The following is a 19,299-nucleotide window of genomic DNA, read 5'->3' as shown; positions in this document are numbered from 1 at the left end:
TGAATGAAAAAATAAACCACTAGATAGTAATAAATGTGACAACTAGCCCTAGTCCTTCACATATGTCAATGTACCAAAACGGATGAATAATGAATTAATTTTCATAACACAATATCTACATAAACTAATATATTCACCCCCACCACATACTTATGTGGAAACAGGGAGGAATGACGAACAACAAAAATTAGAAGATAGGTGCAAACATTTCATTCACAGCCATCTCTGGTGCAAAAAAAAAAAAAAAAAAACGTGTTAAGAAGCTCATTTTCTGACACACTCACTGAAATGCCGTAGAAATAGTTTGAAAGTATTCTGATGAAATGGTTTTACAAGCAAATTGTTTCTGTGATCAGTAATTAAAGTTAATTTCCAGCGCTCATTATTCAGGGTTGCAGTGAGCTGTAATCTGAGCACTGCTTGACTGCAATCATCTTTCAGAGGTGTGACGAGCTTGTTTAAACAAAACTGTGACGGTCTGAACACGCTCTCGCTCTGAGGGGGGTTTATTAGTGTTCCCAAAGAGGAAATAACAGCACGGTTCACAGCCAGATAAACGTTTAGGTGAAATGAGTGCATATGTGTCATTTATGTGATGCAGTGGGAATTTCACTGTTTGGATGCAGGTCATTTTAAGAAAATTATGTTATTTATGTCTTATGTTATTTAAGTCTATCTATTTAAGCTATTGTTCAAAGTTATTGTCTTTAATGATGTTATCAAAACTTTAGCACAAAAACTTTATTTGTTCATCGTTCATGAATTTTTTTTTGTCCAAAATGTTTAGTTGAACATTTGTCAAACATTTTTTGTTGGAGACCCCAGCTCTAAAACAATGTGAGAATAATCATTTTCAGCTTGTAATATGTGTCCAACAGGTTGATAAGAAGGCTTGCTTTGATTCGTGCAAAGTCAGTAATTTGAGACACTATGTGTAGAAAGAATTCAATAAGACGGGCAGACATGACGGCAAATATTTGTATTTCAAAAGCAATAATTTTTTTTCAAAGTATAATTAAAGCTACACTGTGTAACTCTTTTAGTTTATTCTTAGCGAAAAACACTTAGTTCTTTCAAAAATATATGTACTCATTAATGTATATTTACTTCGTTCAAGTAATAAAGTATTCTCGTGAGTGTATAATATGCCATTGAAAATACATACGGGTAAGGGGTTCTAATGCCGGCCATGTTGCCCCTCCATCTTGAATGTACATTAGCCAAAGAGGGACATACCCGTTAATTCAAGCTTCGCCTTTTGCGTTTATGTTAACGCTCATGGACGAGGTCGAACTGGAAGCCATGCTAATCTTGGACTACATTGGCCACCGTAGGAGTTAAAACGAAATCGGAATTGAGAGGAACAGAAACTAATATTCACTGGATGGTCATATATCTTTTCACCACTAGATGGGGTAAAAATCACACAGTGTAGCTTTAAAGAAAATGTGCCTTCCAAAAAAACATTTAACATCATTAATGTGTTGTATAAAGAAAATAAAAAAGGACATGAGCAAATATAAGTATCACAAAGATGTGTTATAAGGAAAAGACAAAGAAAGTGTGTAAAATGAACTTCAACTGTCAGAAGGACAGCTCATGAAGAACCAATCATGTACAGAGAGGAATGTTCAACTTCAGAGGAACAGTTCAGAAGAAACGTTAATAATAAAGATTGAGAAGATTGGATCAGTTGTGCTCCTTTTTTTGATTACTTGAATACTATTTTTGTGGAATACTTGATGTGGCCCAGCCTGACCCAGACTCTACCTCCAGCGGCCCCCAGTTAAGTTGAGTTTGAGACCCCTGCCGTAAAGCAAGTCAAATTTGTAGTTTTCTTATGTCTCATTTGGACTACAGAAACGCGACCCGATCTGGCAATCTTACATTGCGTTGATAAATGACCGCAAAGCGGTGGCATAAGTGCATTTCACCATGTCACGACTTGATGAACCACTGAAACGATTTTGAAAATATTATTTTAAGGTAAAAAATAATACAAAATAATAAATAATAATAAATTTACAACATAACTTGTTCAGTATCCAGTTCAATATATCAGTATAAAGTTATCCCTTTATCCCTTATGACACACTCTCATAAAACTTCACTAAATAACTAAATCTGTTTGCAATCATCAGGTAGCGCTGAAACAGCGGAAATGTCTCAGACTTTATGATGTCTATTAACTCCACTCCGGTCCAGAGCATGAACTATATTAACCAGCACATCATGCGAAAGGCCTGTGGCAAAGGACACTCTGCTTCAGCTATGCGTGAGAGAATGAGAAAATGCTTTTGTTTGTGTAGGACCTACACACACAGAGAGAGAGAGAGAAGATTTGACCAAATATATGATAATCTGTCCTTATATTTACTACGGGGAAATTCCACCTTTATAAGACAAAATGTACTCAGTAGGGGGTTAAACACTCCAGTAAACAGTCCTCCTCAGTGACAAACTCCACCTCAAGAATGCAGCCTTCTGAATGAATATTCCCCACTCTAAATCCACACAAAATGAGAAGCAGAGACTTTGGTACATCAGTTAAACTCCACCTGCTGAGAAACATAAAATGTGCAAAAATTTCTCAGCACAATCACACTAGTCTAAATCCTTTCGGGATTTTATGGATCTAGCTGTGTCTTAAACACCTAGACAATCACAGATTTGAATGTGCGTTTGTAATGGAGTTGTTAAAGTTTCCAAGTTTGATTATCTAAAATCCAAAAACACTGAAAGAATCTGCTCTGTTTTATTTAAAAGAGCTCAAACTAACAGGACACAAACGGGTGTTTTAATCATAGCTGTTATATTGAATAACATGAATATAATTATCAGCTTATTGGCCATGCAGAAATAATATTCGTGCATCCCTGATATTGACCATGAGCATCCAGGACTTTTAACTGTTTTTTTTTTTCCATTTATTATTTAAACTAAGTGGTTCATTGAATTGTAAATGCCAAAGTAATTTGATTTCACCGAACCAATACTCTGGATGATTCTTTGAACTAAACGTGTTAGTTGCAAATCTATTATAAAGCCGTCCCTTCTCCAGCTGTGCTGACCTATCAGAACGGCTCTCTAAATATTGATATTTAATAAATATTAAAGTAGGTGTTTATATGATTCGTAAGTATGAGGGATTCTTGCTGCTTATGACTGTGATGTCGGGTCCTGGAGGGGTCTTGTTTTATTTTATAATAATCCGACAGAGCAAAATTGAATTATTTCTAGAAACAAATTTAAATTAAAAACAGATTTTGGCTATAAATACAGTTCAGTGTCACTAAGACAACTGATCGTTTCTCTTATGCACACACAAACAGATAAATCCTGGATTTTAGTACTGACCCCTCACATCTTCAAGATCAAATCCTTAAAACGATGCCTAGCATTTTCTCTCTCTCTCCCCCTCTTCTTTTTTTCCCTTTGTTATTTCACCCTGTCAATCATTCACATTCATTAAGTCACTTATCATGCTTTCAATATTGAAGACCCAAAAAAACAAACAAAAATACATATTCTAACATCTCTGCCTCACAGTCGTGCTGTCGCAGCAGTTTGCTGTGAAACTCTTTTTTTTTTTTGTCTTGGTGTCTCTGTAGGCATCAGTGAATTTTACATATAAATGACCCACCCGCCTGTCTACTGATAAGCAGCTAAAACAGAAAGCGAGTGTGTGTGTGTGTGTCCAGAACCGGAACGATTGTTGCTGTCCCAGTTCTCAAACATTCCAATTTTTTCAAAATAAATATTTGATCCAGGTCACAATCTCAGACATAAACCTGCACACACACAAATTTGTGTTTGGGTAATGCTTCATGCATCAACTTTAAGTAGTAAATTGCTAGATAAGACAATCTAACAATACCTTAATTCAGTCTTTATATCATCTTAAAGCTTCCAATAACAGAAAATAGTATTTTTCAATGTACAAAATAATTGGATTAGAAACAAGGCAAACACACTATATTACAGAAATATAAAGTCATCTGTGATCCTGCTGGATGGGGGCGATCTAATCAAATTTCAAACAAAATTAAAGGTGCTATATGTATTTTTTAGCCTCTATCGGTGATGTTTCAGATTGCAACCAATTTTTACAAGAACGCTTGTGCTCTTGCGCGTGCTCGAACAAAAGAGCGAGCAGGCCACACTGAGACTTTCAACACACAACATGCTGGAAACTCATGTAAACTCCCACTGCAACGTTACAATAATAGGCTACTTTTTAAAGGGTTAGTTCACCCAAAAATGAAAATTAAGTCATTAATTACTCACCCCCATGCTGTTCCAACCCCGTAAGACCTTCGTTCATCTTCGGAACACAAATGAAGATATTTCTGATTAAATTTGAGAGCTGTAAAACTACCACATAGGCTCCTAAGGGACTGGCTCTTGACAGCCCAGAAAGTCAATGAAGAAAATGTTTAAATATTCCATGTGACTACCGTGGCTCAACTATAAGTTTATCAAGCGACGAGAATACTTTTTGTGCGAAAAAACAAACAAAAATAACAACTTTATTCGACTATTCCTTTTCTTCCCTGTTGGCCTGAAACGAGACTTCCATACGATTTCCACGACGCATACGCGAGAACTGAACTGAAGTAGTTAATGGAGATCGCAGTTCTCGCGCATGCGTCGTGGAAATCGTATGGAAGTCTCGTTTCAGGCCAACAAGGAAGAAAAATTTTCATTTTTGGGTGAACTAACCCTTTAACTAATGCTCCATGCTCGTACCATGATAACGTTACATTTGTGGTGCGATCTAGCATAAGGCATTTCACTAACCATTCTTGTACAGTATCTTTCACAATCAGCAATGTCAACATAGGTAAATGTACAATATGATAACGAAAACGGTTAGTGAACTAGACTGAACAATTTCAGTGTAACAGTAAGATCGTAGGAAGTAACATTACTGTACTGAACGTGTCTGGAAATGTGTATTATAAATAATACAGTAGTGGGATGAGTAACAGTAGACAGGAGATCTAGTACATGAAATATAAGTTACATCCTATAAAGCACCTACTTTTTGTTATCCTAGAAGAGTATTCATTTCATGTCTCGTATATGTTGTAGTTTACCTTGCTGTTTCATTACAATTTACTATTATTTCAGCATATCTGAAAACTTGTAATTTATCAAAATAAAAAATAACGGATGTCTATCCATAATTCAAACGCTCTGCCGATGTTGATCCATGTTTTCGTCCTAAGTCGATCCGATTCACGTTTGGCCTGACGAGCTTCAGCAGATACATTTTTGTTTTGTTATTTATATTTATGTGGAGTGTGTGTTGGAGTCTGTGTTGTGCTGGAGGCAGGTCGTTTTTTAATGTTATCAGACTCCATGTTGTTCGCTGCAGTACCGTCGCATAGACTGTATATAAAAAGGAGAGAGGCTCAGGATCCAACCTGGAGACTCCACATACTGTAGAAAAAGGAATACTGGCCTTCAGAGGTAATAGCAAAACCCGACAAGTGGATCATTGGAACGTGTGATTACAACCCCTTCACACAAGGCAATAAAGAATAACATATAGCACCTTTAAGTATTCCAGTCTCATATATTTTATATAAAAGTATTGGTTAAAATTTCACTATGAAGCATTTGGCTCTCTAGTGGTAAAAAAAAATAAAAATCGCATGCATTTAACAGAAGAACATTTTTTTGGTAATGCTTCGGCTCTGCATGACTGTGCAGATGAATAAGACCCTTCACATTAGATAATGCATTACAATGAACTCTGTCAGAGAGCTACAAATCAAGGCAATTAATCTGTTCAATAAAATACCTTACTTATCTGTTGAGTCATAAAAAGCCATTTTTGCATCACTTTTACAATATTTCATATCCCTCAAGCCAATGCTGATTCTTGTTTTATTACAAATACGAGCATACCGTCCTCTATTCTGTGTTTTTTGTGATCATCCGGAGTTTCGGAGGCTGCGTTAACGCTTCTCATTTACTTTGAAAGAGTGACGCCATGCGTTGCCGAACTGAATTCTTAACTTTGTTGAATTAACACAGGCATTGTTTGCGGCAGAAGTTGAAAACTTTTCAAGCGCCAACTCAGGCGTCAGCATATCAGACGCATTTTGAACAAAAAAGCAACTATGCAAAATAGTTTAACTACAAAATATCTGTTTTAATGTTTTTTTTTACACTGTACAAGTATTCATCTACCAGACATTTATTCCTAAATGAAGAATAATGCTAATTATTAGATGATATCAAATGCAATAAAATTATTCAACAATACAGTCCAGTCTTACCATGGAAAATAATTTATTTTACTTTTATTATTATTATACTGAGCTCAAGTATTTTCTATGCCCTATACTTTTGTATTTTTCCTTAATGCATTACTTAGGTTGTTTATTAGCATGTTTTCTTCATGGGGACCTTTGACTGGTCCCCACAATGTACCTTGTAGGTAAATTCAGGTTTTAGTATTGTTGAGGGGTCCCTGATCCCCCTCCATACACAATTATACATCTGGTCATATCCTTGTAATTATGCTCAGTAATGACCCATATACTCCTATGCTTTCAAGTCATTAAGATGAGCTGGTCTGTTCTTCTGCTTCAATCTGTCTTATATTCTCTCATCCTGTTCCATATCCACTTTCTCTGAATTCAGCGGGATCCATTATTGCCTCTCTCGAAGCACACTAACAAAAGCAGCATTAGTATATTTAGAAACATAAGCCCTCAAAGAATATACACTGTTTGGTTGCTCTCTTGCTCTATTACTCTCTCTCTCTCTCTCTCTCATCTAATCTCACACTTTTTTCTCTTCCCAGTTTGAAGCTTTACACTTCATCATCTGCGCATTTGTGCATGCATATCAATATAAATGTTGCTTTGAATTTTGAAAAACGGCAATCATTTTTATACTGTCTGTCACTCTGTGAATTAATACTCTGATGCATGAATTATTAAGTCATTTAACCTTTTTTTTAAGTTTATTTATTTCGATTTTTTTGTACTTATTTCTTATTTCAGCAAGCTCCCAATGCAACATTTCTTATTTTTAAAAAAGTTTTCCACCTAATATTTATATAGACGAGTTTTAGTTTTAGTTTTACAGTAGTTAACAACAAAAACTCTGTTCCCAATACCTTGGCTTTGCCACAAAATGGTGTCATTTGAGATTCATATAGGTCTACTGCAATCGTAAATAATAAATATTCCAGAAATTCACCATCACTTCCATCAACCACAACGGTAACGTTCTGTTTATTATAAGCATGCCCTACGGTTATGTCATCTGTTGCTTTAAAAAGGAACTATTAAAGATATTTGTTACGAAGTGGCAGGGAAGATGAGATGCAAGGATCCAAGTGCAGCATTGTGAATTTATTCAAAAACATCCAAACACGGAGAAAGGAACAAAATCGAAACATGGAATCGAAACAAGAATCAGACAGGGAGCGAAAAAGCAACAGAAATTGCTTTTTAAGGACTACAACAAACCGCTGGTAGGGATTACAATGAGCTTCTTCAAAGATTAGTGACATCACTAACCCTAAAATGTACATAAACCCATGTCGCCTCTGTGCCGGGAGCAGCAGCTCATTTGCATTTAAATGGACACACAAAAAAACAGCAGGTTTTTGCTCAAATTTTAAATTGACTTTCTTTTAAACAAAAATATTTTTGTGCTATTTTGATCTACAACTTTACACACACCATTGGGACATCAGAGACTTATTTTACACTTGTGAAAAGGCCATTATAGGAGCCCTTTAAAGTGCATTTTTCTTTTTGGATTTTTTTCAGTGTGAACACTATACATACTTAAAGGGATTTTTTTCTTTGCATGATTGTGTTTATGGGGTGCAATATAACATGTATTCGTGATTTTCTTTTTTAAAGTCTTATTTTTCATTAATTTCACCTTTATTGTAAGCCGCTTTCTCCTCTGTCATTTGAACGAGCGGTTGACTTCCTGATTCTATGAAACCACTCTCTCAGAAACAGACAGAGGTCTCAGATTGGTTAGTTTGGGCTGGTGTGTTGTGACTGGCTAAACTGTCATTCACGTTGTCCAGAAAATTCACGCCCATTACCTTTACGGGCGATCGTGCCTGCGCTCCGGTCCAGATGTAAATAATGGTGTCGATACTGCAGTATCAGTTTGAGGCAGAATCAGACCCAGAAAGCGGCGATGAAGAGAGGCAAGCAGAACCTCACCACACAGGGCTCTTAAAAAACATTTCTGAATGGTAATTTGCCTATATTTTTTATAACTTTATACACGTTTGTTTTACACAATAGCATGGCTACTATTTACACAAACAGCGTTGGCATTGGTTTAAATTATTGATAAAATCGAAAAATAACATCATAAAGTACACATGAAAAATACCTTTACAACATTAGTACTTCTACAAAATTCAGGTCCATATTGTTTGTACGCGTTTGTCGTAGACACAAAATAGCATAACTAGTAGCCTAGTGGCTATAAAGCCAGCGCTGGCATTTGATAAACTAAAATATTACGTATAAAATTATACATGCAAATACATTTAAAATGATTTGTCTTAGCCTACTTACAGGTTGTGGCCCAACAACTGCTGCCTCTGATTTTAAAGTTGGAACTGCTTCATGTTTTAGTAACAGTTTCTTGTTGAATCCGGCATTGAATTCGTGGAGATTCTGGAAGCTGTTTTTCTTAAAATGCGCTGCACAGAGAGCTATGTCATTTTCAGGAACATAATCAAACATAAATTGTATCCATTGCTGACGAACTACAATGTCCGTGGGAACCCCGAACACAGAAGACCTGACAGCAGGGTGAACATAACACACTTTCGACGAGCCGCAGAAATATGCCCATGCCCTTATTTGCATATTCTGGAGGGAGGGTTGATGCAAATGTATGGATTAGTGACGTCTAAAACCTGTTGTAGTTTTTTGGTTTTTGTAGGCATTAAACTTTCTGATTTTTAAAAGACGATATCTCTGCTTACATTGAACTTTCAGTGCTGCAACTTTGCAGATACTGTTCATGCACCAACAGCAACATTACACACTATTTAAAATGAAAAAAGTGAAATCGCAGTCAACCACCCCTTTAACAACGTCATAGAATAGTGATTAAGCAAGCGAATTGGGAAGTAAAACATTGGAACAAAGGGAACAACAAATTCAATTCAACATAAGAGAATGTCAAAAAACGGGAAAAAGGGGTGTCAGAGCAGCCCACTGAAGGTGAGTGGAATTGAACCAATGTGCCCCCCTAACATAACAGGAAAATTCTATTAATTTACGTATGAATAAGAATACCATATACTAAAGGGACTTTTCAATAGATAAATTCTGCATCCCAATTCACCTACTTATACTAGTATATGCCCTAAAAGTATGTACTGTTTTTGTGAAGAAAAAGTACATTCTTTTGAGTGTGTAGTAGAGTAGGCAAGCTTTGGGACATACTACGTCATAATTATGTTTTTAATGGGCCGCTCTGTCTCTTAGTTACTTGCATACTGCCACAGTTTAAACTGCCCTGTCAATCATCTTGTCAGTTAAAATTCTCCACATTCAATTTAATTTAATTTCCTACCGTTTCGGAGAGAAATTTAGTAGCACACTGATCTGCCAGTTGTGGATCTTTCATGTGGAGAACTCTCCTCATGTGTTTGCAATTTGCATAATGATGTATTTAAAAGTTAATGACCAAAAGTATCATTAGAAAAGTTCACAATGCTGTTGATCAAATATAATGTGGATAACATTGAATAAATACGTTTTCGTCAGGTTAGATACTAGGGGTGTAACGATACCTTCATGTCACGATTTGCTACATATAACGATACTGAACTCATTAATACGATATTATTGCGATACTCCAAGACATATGATAAAAGGTTAACAAAAAATGTACTGTTAATTAAAGTGCTAAATTTGGTATTACATTTGGGTGTAAATGAATAGGCTTGGACTTGGTGCTGGTAATCCAATGTACAGGACAATAGAGACACCAGAATAAAAATATTCATGATTCTGAAGCTGAAAATACAGAATTATTTTAGACGAATATGCTTGCACTCTATTGACTAGGTATATTTAAATGTTAATTGACTAGACATATTTAAAGTAATGTAGGCCACTTTTTACTGGTAACATAAGACATTTAGCATTATCAGAACCCACAAATATAGCCCCATTTCATTATTATACATTTTATTCAACATTATATATAGTAGTTTAATGTAGTACTGACACTAAATCTCTAAAAACATTTTTTTCTCACACAGTAACTTTTATTTTGGGTGGACTATCCACGACCCCTATTAGAAACTGATAATAATTATTGGTACTTTCCTGTTATCCGGACCCAACGATGGCCTACCCCTAACCCCGCCCCTAAACCTCCACGTCACTGGGGTTAAGACCAATCAGGGATGACTATAGTTCCAAAATGTTATACGGTGGGGTCCGGATAACAGGATAGTACCTTATTATTAATTAACTCAAACCCCTATTATCTAAACCCCTCTACTTAAAGGGTTAGTTCACCCAAAAATGAAAATTCTGTCAGTATTTACTCACCCTCATGTTGTTCCAACCCTCTATGTGTTTATTTGTTCTGCTGAACACAAAGGAAGATATTTGGAAGAATGTTTTAATCAAACAGATCTCATTCCCCATTGACTACCATAGTATGTATGCTAGTCAATGGGGAATGAGATCTGTTTGATTAAAAAATTCTTCCAAAAATCTTCCTTTGTGTATAGCAGAACAAATAAACACATAGAGGGTTGGAACAACATGAGGGTGAGTAAATACTGACAGAATTTTCATTTTTGGGTGAACTAACCCTTTAACCGTCGACGTACACATCCGCCATGTTTGTAGTTCGAATTGAATCCTCATCCTATGCGCAATGTTTTGTATTATTGTCCATGGATCTGGACTGATTCTAACCGGAAAAAGTAGACCATCTGGGAATATTTGGAATACTCATTTCAACATACAACAATTTGGGACACACTGACTCTCATTTCAAATACTATTTAGGACGGTTAGTATGCGAAATGGGAAACAATGATAGTGTTTGTAGCTATAGAAAATGGGTATGTGTACCTTCCTTTCCTAACAGGAAGTCAAGGAAGTGGTATGTATAGGACACTCCTGAGTGGGTCTCCACTTGTGTTCTTCTGAGGGTGGAGAAAATCTTTCCCGGAGCTTCATCTGACCCTCGGGGTTTCGGCAACTTACAGCCCATGTCTGCGCACGTGGAGAAAAACAAAGAGAGAGAGAGAAAATGAGATAGATGAATATGGATAATTTGTCTGAAATATTCATGTATTCATAACTAGTTTATTGATTTAACTGATTGACTTGGCAGCAGTCCCTAATTGTCATGCTAATTAAGTCAGATTGACAGTGAAATAGGAACTGAGCACGTGCAAAACAGGGGAGAGGGCATATCGGCATGTCTTTAAACATAACCACAAACATTCAGATACACGCACGGGTGCACAAGCAAAGATTTGTCACACGGTAACATAACATGAAGTCTAATTGGAAAGCTAATCAACCTTCAGGCATCAACCTTTAACACAAACACGCGATCGCTGTATCAAGCACAATGCCCCCCTTCAAAACGCACACACTGTCTCCTTGGCTACTAGAAGCAGCAGCAATCAGATAACGCTCATATTTGATCTGTGACTACACAACCAATCAAACAGTAGAATGTGTGGCCGATGAATTAGCGTGTGGCTAATGCTAATAAGTGTCACATCTAGAATGCGCTAACTTGATGTGACAGCAAAGGCACGCCACGTGGGCCCAGGCCTCCAGCGCTAACACACACCATCAGGTACGGGTAGTTAGCTGCCAGCATTTCCATGTCAGCATTTGATGAGCCAGAACAGGTGAAACCGAGAGGAACCGGACAAGCCCAGTGGCCATGACAACAAACATTAACTGCGCAATGATGATGGGATGGGGAGCAATGGATGGATGGTTTTGTGGATCAGGAACGGGGTGATGTATATCAGTAGACCAGGATAGACACTTAAAGGAGTAGTTCACTTTTAAAAAAAACTTTTGCTGATTATTTACTCACCCACATGTCATCCAAGATGTCCATGTCTCTCTTTCTTCAGTCGAAAAGAAATTAAGGTTTTTGATGAAAACATTCCAGGATTTTTCTCCATATAATGCACTTAACTGGTAACCAAACGGCTCAAGGTTCAAAGGGCTTATAACGATTTCAGACGATGAATAAGGGTCTTATCAAGCGGAACGATCGCTCATTTAATAAATAAATAACAAAGTTTAAATTTTATAAGCTCAAATGGTCGCCTTGCTCTGTTCTGTAATGCGCGTTCGTTCGTCCTGTTCGAACTCGTTCATCAAAATCAACAAATCTTTTTCCGAGTCAATTCGTTCATTTCGTTCGTTGAATGAACCAAATGACACGAAAAAAAATGTGTTCATTTTGATGAACAGTTTGAACAGGAGAGTCACAGAACAGAGTAAGGTGACCATAATATTTATTTATTAAATGAGCGATCGTTTCGCTTGATAAGACACTCATCATTCATCAACATTCATCGTCTGGAATCGTTTAAAGCCCTTTGAACAGTTTGCAGTTTGTACTGAATGTGTCTTTTGGACCTTGAACCATTTGGTTACCACTAAAGTGCATTATATGGAGAAAAATGCTGGAATGTTTTCATCAAAAACTTTAATTTCTTTTCGACTGAAGAAAGAATGACATGGGCATCTTGGATGACATGGGGTTGAGTAAATTATCAGCAAAAGTTTTTTCAAAAGTGAACTACTCCTTTAAAAACAGTAATGTGCCTTTCCATGTTACAGCAACAGAATCAGAATACACCATAGTACTGCTCAAGAAACATTCCCTATTATTATTATTAATGTGGAAAACAGTTGTAGTGCTTAACATTATTGTTAAAAACGTGAATTTTGATGAATAGAAAGTTCAAAAGAGCACCACTGATTTGAAACAGGAATCTTTAGTAACATCATAAATGCTATTGTCACATTTGAGAAATTGAAGAATCATTGTGGAATGAAAAGTATTAAATTCTTAAATAAAATAAATAACCAAATACTGAGACAGAATTAGATTTTTAGTTGTTTGAACATATTTAAATCCTAATATTGTTTTATTTTACATAATTTTAAGTCATCTTGAGGACCCCTAGTGGGTCCCAGCTAGTATATGGGAGGTTCCAAGCTGCAAAAATAGCACTGACTTCCAGAAAACAATGAGAAACATAATGAGGAAAATGTAAGATAATATCTCGGCTCTGATGTAGAAATTTATATTTACAGAACATCTCTCAATTGTTCTTTTTTTATTTTGGAGCATTCTCACTTTGAATTTCCTTTGTTCTTTTAGAATTGATTTTTTGATCACCTCAGGCGTGATTGTGGCTGGTTATCTGCTCAAGTCAAATACTTCTGTAATCTGTTTAATCTCTGTTTTATCTCTTTTATTCCACAAAATGGTGGAGACTTCATTGAAATGATTTGAAACAATAGACGAATCCGACGAGCGTTCTGTGTAGGCTGCCATCTTGTGGCGACGCCATTACTGAGCTGTTACACAGGCATATAGACATATGCACCGGTATGTAAACAAACCTCGGTGATAACGCGAACTCACCCTCGATGACAGCTACAGCCAGGCAGAATGACTTGTTGGTTTGATCTGTGACTGCAGTGGCCTCCAGTTACAGATGAAGGTACAAACGATCTTACAGATTAACGTTATTTATGAAAATAGCTTGGCAAGCTAGCTAGGCTAACGTTTGCTAACGAGGAAACTATAAAAAGATCTGTCCATTTGGCAACAATAAATAAATAAATGAAATCAAATAAACAAATTCATGTTTTTCATTTGTGTCCATTATTTATCTCATTTTCATATTGCAACAGGCAAGGGTAAGGTAACGTTACAGCTAGAAAGTATACATAATATCGACCAATTAGTGTTTTTAAACCATGGAAAGAGGTCAATATAACAGCAGGTAAACAATTATGTCACATAACGTTACATTTAGCTCAGGAAAGCCATTTAATGACCAAAGCATGTTAATTGAATAGAAAAAATAGCAAGAGAAGAGATTTTGCTGATCACCATATGACATATTTATTATATTTTTTTTACTTATGTCATTAAATAATTGTTATTATACGCGAATGTCCACGTCTTGTACTCGCCCAGGAAATCTGTAAACCGTACGGCACCAGACAGGGGCAGTCCACCCGGGGTATTCACAGTGTTTTCTCTTCAAAATCGAAATTTTACTGCCACCATTGAAACAATTTATAACGGAAACTGTTTACCCACTCGACATTATAGGGATAACGTTGTAACGTTAGTGACAGTCGTAAATCGCGAGCTGTTTATTCCAGTGGACGCAAGTTGCAACTAAAACGATAGGAGGCAATGGCGCAACGCTACCCAGCAACAGCTCAGTAATGGCGCCCCGCTTACTTCCGGTAGTTTCGCCGGATTCGTCTATACGCTACTTTCATATTAGTCATTCAGAAGAAATTAGTAATTTATATTTAAACAGAGAATATACACAGGAAAGTGCTAAGTAACATAATGGTCTTGAGTCGTTACCTCACTATGTTGTCAAAAAACTCGATACTTCGGTACCAAGTCCGTACTAAAAAAAAAAAATGTTACGGTACCAGCTTTTCTAGGTACCGAGTACCAGGTTCATCCAGTTCTAGACGCGCTGTCTGAAAGGTGCACAGTCGCGTCCTCTTCATAACGCTGATATGGCTCTCTCTCTCTGAATCCACTTGTTGACACGAAAGGAGGAAAGAGCCACATATGGAAATATTTTGGATTAGGCTAATGTCACGTTGCCATAAGAGGCCGATTACATGCAAATTCGCAATTTCAAATATAGGCGCGCGTGAGGTAAGCGCGCTCATAATAAAAACTCGTTGCATAGTATGGCTTTCCATAGCATAGCAACGACAGACGCCGCGTGAGAGCAAGCGCTTTGGAAAGAATAAGCACGCGCAAAAATATAATAAAAAACACGCGCGATGTGCTTTCCATACTTTCGGGGTAGTTTTACGAGTACATGAGCACATTAGTATCCAACCAACACCAGAGTACTGGTATTATCGATGCATCCGGCTATTTATGTCATTTAATGTCAGTGCCAGTTCTAGGCGTATTCTTGCCTTTATAACTCAGCTGGTTTAAAAAGCCTTTTTAAAATTAAATATGAATGCAGTTTTAGATTAAATAAAAGTACAGTCAAGTCAAATAAAACATGTTTTATCTCCTGTATAGTTTGGTAACGCTACAATAAGATAGCTACCATTCATCAACATTACTTAGTTCACATCAACACATTGAGTGAACAATATATTTTTACAACATTAATTAATGTTTGTAAATGTTATTTAATACAAACACTTGATTGTTCATGTTTGTTCACTTCATTCATTGTGCATTAAATAAATGTTAACGGATTAAAACTTTACAAACAACTTTAAAAATTTGTTAGTGTATACTATTGTTTATTTTAGGTCATTTTATCTTAACTTTTTCTAAAGTGTTTATAATACAAATATACAGTTCCCATACTTGTAACCGTGATAAACACTTAAATATATGTAAATTTAAACTAAGCTTTGGTACCGAAATTGGTACCGAGAACCGTGAATTTTTACTGGTATTGGTACCGAATACTAAAATTTTGGTACCGTGACAACACTACACATTATAAGTTTGAATTGCAAGTAGGTGTGAATCACAAAGATTTACTGAGACAATTTGCTTTTATTATGAATCCGACAGCTGGAATATAAATGACTAATTCATGGGAGATATACGGACCTTCACACCTGTGCTGTGTGAAGTTAATACTGGCAGTCAAGCATCCGGTTCCACTCATTTCCCTTCACTAGCCTGACAATCACATCATTACTGATGCTAATCGCTCAGCAACAGACCGACAGATCATCAGTTTGCTCACAGTTACTGAGACAACATTTGGAGAGCTATTAGAGCAGAAAAAGAAACCACAGTTTCTTAATCTCAGCTGAATTTGCAATACTATCAAGGGACCAGCAAACGCAAGCTTTGACATAAACACAAATGCTGCTATGAGCACATAAGCCTCAGTGAGGGGATAGTTGCTCCCTCATCGAGCACAAAAATGACAGCACAGCAATGTTGGCATGATACTTAGCCCTTTCCATTTGGGATATATCGGTGCCATTATATGGAAGCTTGTTTCTGGCATGGAATAAAAATTAAAACGGCAATTGTGACTTTTTATCTCAAACTTTTTTTCTTGCAATTGCGAGTCTATATCTCGCAGTTCAAACTTTATAACTCACAACTGCGAGTTTATATTTGTATATTTTGAAATTCTGACACTCTTGAATTGTAGGATGAAAGGTAGCAAGTACCTTTTAATTGCAAGTTCTTGTTTCACAAATCTTACAATTTCTTACAATTGTTATTTTGTTAAAATTCTGAGAAATTAAGTAAGAATTGCAAAATATAAACTCACAATTCTGACTTTTTCACAATGTGGAGTTTATAACTTGTAGTTGTGAGTTTATTCTAAAGCCAGACCGATATATCGGCAGGCCGATATTATCGGCCGATATTAGGCATTTTCCAGGCAACTATCGGTATCGGCAGTTACCGATAAATTAATATTTCAAAAATAAAATAAAAACAGACGAAACACGATTGAACCATGTCATGAGTTTATTATTTGATGAACTCAAATAAGCATGACAAAATTTGTGACTATCATGTCCAGTTTTGATGCTGTTAAATAAGCGGAATTAGCTAGTAATAGTTACGTTACGTTGTTACAGTCTAGTTGACTGGCTATCCTTTTAACTTTTAACAATGTGACTGAAGTATTTTTTTAATAGTGCGTGACAGTTATAGCAATGAGACGTATCATCTCTCCTTGGCCTGTTATATTGAAAATGTATATTTTACAATTTGCAGTATGACGTTATCCATTGCTAAATTATGGCTCATCATAGACTAGCTAACCACAAAGCTAGCTAATGCCACTATCATCAGTCTGTTCTGTTGTGACAATAAAAGAAACCAGTTTTTTTTTAAAATGCATTATCATATTATTTTAGTTAAAACTCAGAAATAACTACAAATAACTAATGTTAGGGAAATCTGTTAATGTTTTTTGCGCATTTCTGAAATTAAAAAAAATATATATATATCGGCCGATATATCGGAATATCGGATTTTAAAACCAACAAATATTTGTATCGGTATCGGCCTTCAAAATCCTTTATCGGTCGGGCTATTCACCCTATTTTAACTATTTAAGCACATGGTCTAAAGCGCACGGCGCAAATGCACTTTGCGCTGTGCAAATACACTTTGTGCCGTGAATAGAGTGCACTTGTCCAAATCAACTTTTGCTAGTTTAACACAGGGAAAAAATGGTTGGCGCACATGGCGCATGGTCTAAAAGGGTTGTCCCTTTTCTCTTAATGAGTATTGTGGGTGTTTTGGGGGTATTGGGGGTGTCTCGTTCCCTTTAAAAGCCAGTTGCACTCGCGCCATGGCGGATTAGCTATTTACATCGCTGAATTTGCGAGAGAAAAGACTGAACGGTTCTCTAGCAGGGAAATGGATCTGCTCGTTAAAGCGTGCAAGCAGCCCATCTACAGGATAAGCCGGATTCCACCATATCTTTATGTACTCAATAATAATATTTTATATTGTCATTTATTTTTTTAATAATTGCAATGTTGGTGTGCTGCTGTGCGAGCGTCTCTGTGAGTGTACGCAAGTTGTGCACCCGCCTATAGGTGCATATTACTAATGCATCCTTTAAATAACAAATACTTTAATACTGATAATTAAATAAATGTCATTGATTTTAGACCAGGTATTTGTTGGTCAATGGCGTTGTCTATTTCAGTTGCCATAGCAATGCACCAATGCGTCTGAACACCTTGTTTTCAGACCAGCACGCCCATGGGTGAACAGATGGGTGTAAATGCATTTGCTATTTAAACAACATGGTGCAGGACATGAAAATGATAACTGCGCCGGGCTCAAACTAGCAAAAAACACTTGTGTTGAACCGGGTGTAAGATAGGGCTCTTCATCTCACAATTCAGAGAAAATAAGTCAGTTAAACTCCCAATTGTGAGAAATAAAGTCAATAAAGTCAGTTATAAGACATAAACTCACAATTCTGACTTTTTTTAAACACAGTTCACAATTTTGAGAAAAAAAACATCAGAATTGTTAGTTCAACTCATAATTGTAAGAAAGAAATTCAGAATTGTAAGATAAAAAGTCACAAGAACCTTTTTAATTCAGAGACATAAAGTCAAGAATTGCAAAGTATAAACTCACTATTCTGACTTTTTCACAATTTGGGTTTATGGAGAGTAGTTTTAGAGAAATTAGGTCAGTTAAACTCCCAATTGCGAGAAATAAAGTCAGAGTTGCAAGACAAACTCACAATTCTGACTTCATTTCTCACAACTGGGAGTTTTACTGACTTTACTGAGTTTTACAGTTTCTGCTTCTTGGAAATCCTGGTAATCTCACATGTGTCTCCTCTAGGGACCTCAACAAAATCTCTTTTTTAGATTTTCTAAAATATAAGAGTTCTTCCAAGACCAAATGATGTGAGATATGCAATTACTTTATAATCTTATTGTGTGTTAACAATTGGCTCTATTTTTATTTCCAAGGATTTATAGCAGAAACATTTGAGACAAAAATTGTACTACGTCCAGTATTAGAGTTTTTATATATTTATATATTAGTATATTAAATTAAATATATTACATTGAATTGTACATAAGTCTTAAAGACATTAAATGCATATAATGTTCATATAGAAGATATGAGGGTACAACCAGACTTGGTGATTCTCTTTACCACAAATGTGCATACTCTACATGACAACCACACGCACACTTCCCACACTACACACTTCCAGCAGAACACACACGAAGATATTCACACACACAATAATCTCTCACTGTGATAAGCGTGAGGAGGGGAGCGGAAGAAAAAAGGGAAAAAGAAAGATGGAGAGCTAAATTTAGGCAAGATGATAGGGAAGGATAATAAGTTGAGAGCACACATCGAATTGTGGTGGTGGTGGTGATGGGGAGGGGGTGGGTCTGGTAACCAACGGAGACGGGAGATTGTCAATATGATGCGATAAAGAAAAGCCTGATTTACTCTCTTAATGTCTTGCTCTCACAAAGGATCTTAATACAATCCTGAACAATA

At 36.3% G+C, this 19,299-nt stretch overlaps 1 protein-coding gene across 1 annotated transcript in view; it reads right to left on the bottom strand.

Moving 5' to 3' along the window:
* The window catches only part of rftn1a (raftlin, lipid raft linker 1a), a 33,324-nt gene that overhangs the window by 11,125 nt on the left and 2,900 nt on the right, over positions 1–19,299 (bottom strand). The window contains exon 2 of the mRNA XM_039678973.2: positions 11,112–11,255. Within this exon, the coding sequence (XP_039534907.2) occupies positions 11,112–11,253 (142 nt within the window). The 5' untranslated portion in view covers positions 11,254–11,255. The remainder of the gene's footprint in view (positions 1–11,111; positions 11,256–19,299) is intronic.

The sequence above is a fragment of the Pimephales promelas genome, chromosome 18 (assembly GCF_988280905.1).
Source record: "Pimephales promelas chromosome 18, fPimPro1.hap1.1, whole genome shotgun sequence".
NCBI classification, from domain to species: Eukaryota; Metazoa; Chordata; class Actinopteri; order Cypriniformes; family Leuciscidae; genus Pimephales; species Pimephales promelas.
Note: the sequence above shows the minus strand (reverse complement) of the source record. Positions and strands in the feature narration are given on the sequence as shown.